Below are 3,868 nucleotides of genomic sequence, written 5' to 3' on the forward strand. Positions count from 1 at the left end.
ACAAAATACATCTGCAGATCATTATATTTTAATTTGATTTTATTTTGGTTTAATTTTATATTTAAATTAAACCAAAATAATAAATTATGTCATTTAGCGCTATTAACCATAACTACTGTAACTACTGTAATTAAGTGTAACTGTAACTAAATTTAACTACTGTTTTTAGCAGATTTTTAGTCATAGTATCAATTCATCACAGAAATCTGAGGCTTTATTAAAGAGGATTCAGTTTTAAGTCCCACAACATTTTTGTTCAGAATTTATTTATTAACTGCAACCATATTATGCAAATATAGAAAATAATTATAATAGTGATAAAAATGATACACAGAAGACACAGAATATTTTTTGATTTTCATTTTCCACTTTTCCAAATGATCTGTTCAGCTACAAATGTTAAATGTTATTTACATTTCTAAATTAATGCAACTGTAGGATATTGTCTGTTAATGCTAAATATTTACAACATTAATACATTTCATACAAAGCAGATATTATGCGAAAATTGCAATTTAAGAAAAATCCATATCATACTTTTCCAAGTAATATATGCATGCTTGATATGTTAAATACAATAAAAGGCCAAAAACAAATTTGAAAGTATAGTATCATAAAAATCAAAAAACAAAACATATAATGATGCACAAACAAGATGTTAAATTGATCTTAAGGGTGGCAGTAACATTATTACTTTAACACCTCCAGAGTTCACCATATCGATCTTCCTCCTACTAAACCATTTGAGTTTGACTTCTCCCACCAGTTGTTCCATTGCTCTCTGAAGTGTAGCCGTTGGTGAATGAAGCTGAAGAGTTGAAGCTCTGCAGCATCTTTGACTTTCCCAAGCAGGTTTTGTACATCATCTCAGCACGTCGTCTGAAGTGATGGTCCAAGAAAAAGTAAATGGCTGGATTCACGCAGCTGTTGAGGAATGCCAGGCAGCAGGAGATGATGAGCCCGTTTTTAAGTTGTGAGTTAACTTCACAGTTGGTTTCAACGTCTGCGAGACGTAAAATAACTGTGATGGATTTAAAAACATTGTAGGGGAGCCAGGACACCACAAAGGCCACTATGATGCAGAGGACCATCTTCAGGGAGTGCTTGCGGCGCGCTTCAGCACGAGGATTTCCTGCAGCAGCGCAGTGCTTGTTGAGGTGCATGATGATGGTGCCATAGCAGAGCATAATGATAAACACTGGGAAGATAAAGGTGAGTAAGGCCATGACCAGGCTTATTCCAAGAAAAAAAGGTGAACTTTGATCTTCTGTACAGAAATTGACATCTTTCTCCTCTACTTTCCGGTACACCAGAGATGGGATGCCAAGCACCAAGGAGCTTGCCCACACTGCAAGACAAGTGGCACGAATGCACAAACTACTCCTGAGGTACCTCGAATCCATCAGCTTCACAACAGCCAGGTAGCGATCAACACTCATGCAGGTAAGGAAGAAGATATTGGAGAAGCGGTTCACAGCAATTATGTAGCTGCTCATCTTGCAGAGAAAGTTGCTAAATTGCCCAAAGTTCCAGTAATTTTTCTTCATTGCAGAAATGGCCCACAGTGGCAGCGTCAGGACAAAGACGAGGTCAGCCAGGGCCAAGTTGACAACAAAGGTATCCACGAGACGACCACCTCTCTTCTTGTTTCCCACCACTAGGATCACAAGGAGGTTGCCCACAAATCCTGTGAAAAATATCAGGAAATAAATTGTAGGCAAAAAATACTCTGAGCCATTAAGGGTTTGTTCACACTCTTCCTGGAGATCATAAAGCGAAAAATTGTCAGTGTAGTTCTCAGAAATGTACAAATAGTCTACAGGAGTTGTGTATCCGTCCATTCTGGAAGATCACACAGAGGCTCTGTAGTGCAGCCGTTGTATTGTGGCAGAGTGGTTAATCTAACCATGTCAGCATGCAGCTGCTTGATATTACAAGTGCTAACCACAGAGAATCCTATTTCAGCTCTCTTCCTCTCACTTTACTGTGCTGCGTCTCCGTCTCTCCGTCTCTCCGTCTCTCCGTCTGCCAAAAACAAACAAACAAAAAAACTTGACACACATTAATCAAACTTGCTATACAATAACGCGATGTTCCAATATTACAGTGCATTATTATGGGTACAGCAGATTGTATGAGTGCAAAACTTTTGCATTTAAAGTATAGAACTCCTACAAATGTTTTCCTTCTGAAAAACTTTGAAGTCTTATACATATTTATGCAACTTTCTACTCTAGATTGTTATACGATGGTGCCTATATTCATAAAAAAGGACAGATTTCATCTTTAAATTGCTTTACATGAGCGCATTTTCTTTTTCCTTTATCAAAGAAATTGTGTATTGATGTGCCACACCAGTAGGGGGCAGTTTGATACTGTATGTGGTGACCTCCCACTTAATGTCAGGGGCTGTGATTCCTGAGAAAATGCCACTGATCTACTTCAAAGCAGCGCTGCTGAAACAGACAGGATATACACTGTTTGGTTCTTGTTTCTATGCTTTTTCCTGTCAGACTTGATATTTGAACTGCTGATCTCACCTCTGTGAGATTTTTTTTTATAGAGAAAGTAAGCTTTCCATTACTTAAAATTCAGCGGTGCATTCATCTTTGTTTGTGCAGGTTTTTGCGGATTTTAACCTGCTTACACCTGCCTGCACGACTCTTACTATTTAAGTCCAAATCTTTCATTAAACAGTATAGTGATCATGATTTCAGTTATGCTGTGTTCAGACAATGTGACTGCATAAGTGCACACATTTGTAATTGTGTGACAGCATATTATACTGTTGAATTTTAGGAAGCAGCTGACCTACATGTCTGAACTTCGATATAGAAGTTCTTCATTGTACAACTGTAAACACATTTGTGTGAAACCCTCAGAGTGCCAAGGAAATGTATATGACCAAAACCTCAAAACCAAAAAAAAGAAGAAGAACAAAAACGAAAACATGTATCTCGCGAACCAGAGATATACTCGGTTACGCCTGAATACCAACAGAGTCAGCAGAGGATATTAGTCATAAAACCAAGCAGACACTAAAGAGATGTGTGTACATTGTGCACAGATGTTTCCACGCATAACCACAAAAAACGACCATGAGCAACACTGAAAATCACTTTTGTCAAATAAATGGACTTTAGAGTTTGATTTTGGAATTTGAGTGGACCCTTGTTACAGGAAAAGAAACTGTCATCACGACTACCTCGACCACGACAGGGCAGACCAAAGGTGAAACGAAGTCCCTGGTCTGGCTCGTTGCTGTTGTGTTAGAGCCAGAAAAAGGGAGGCTGGCCACATCTTATAGGAGCCTGGAGAACGTGTCATTGTTCTGCGGAGAGTTTCAGTTCAGAAAGCGCAGTGAATGACCTTCTTATGGGATCCCTGCTCCACTTTCTAGCATTGTACGTTATTCAAACACTCCTTCACTTTGTAGTGTCAAGGTGATGTGTGGATATACTCATCACGGCAGAAAATCCTGTCAGTGCTCATTGTTTGGTTCGACGTTGTTCTCCCTCACACTCAGCTGTACCTTTTCCATGGAAAAGTTTTAATTATTTCTCCTGCATTCTTGCTGCTCTGTCAGTGGAACGCTACATTCCTCTCCTCGAATAAGTGCTGTCTCACTCCAATTGAGCAGAGTAAATGTGAGAGCCAGTGAATGGAGCAGCCTCAATAGGAGAAAATAAACAATTGCATTGGTCCATGGGTGCAGCGGGGGAGAGCGGATGAGAGGAAGGGAGAAAGGCCTCCCTAACGTGCTAAGATTCCCATGGATACTCAGTCCTTTTTCTGTTTGGAGGAGGATCTCGTAAAGTACTTCAACAGTGGATGATTTCTCTTTTCCTTTTACTCTGTTTTTATTCGA

At 39.3% G+C, this 3,868-nt stretch overlaps 1 protein-coding gene across 1 annotated transcript; it reads right to left on the bottom strand.

The window, feature by feature from the left end:
- Positions 1–590: 590 nt before the first annotated feature.
- On the bottom strand, positions 591–1,909 carry gpr25 (G protein-coupled receptor 25). Its single transcript, XM_005739663.2, has one exon. The coding sequence runs from the start codon at positions 1,839–1,841 to the stop codon at positions 735–737; it is 1,107 nt and encodes a 368-aa protein (XP_005739720.1). The 5' UTR covers positions 1,842–1,909; the 3' UTR covers positions 591–734.
- Positions 1,910–3,868: the final 1,959 nt, after the last annotated feature.

The sequence above is a fragment of the Pundamilia nyererei genome, unplaced genomic scaffold (genome assembly GCF_000239375.1).
Source record: "Pundamilia nyererei isolate P.nyererei 1_Seehausen unplaced genomic scaffold, PunNye1.0 scaffold00092, whole genome shotgun sequence".
In the NCBI taxonomy this organism is placed as follows: domain Eukaryota; kingdom Metazoa; phylum Chordata; class Actinopteri; order Cichliformes; family Cichlidae; genus Pundamilia; species Pundamilia nyererei.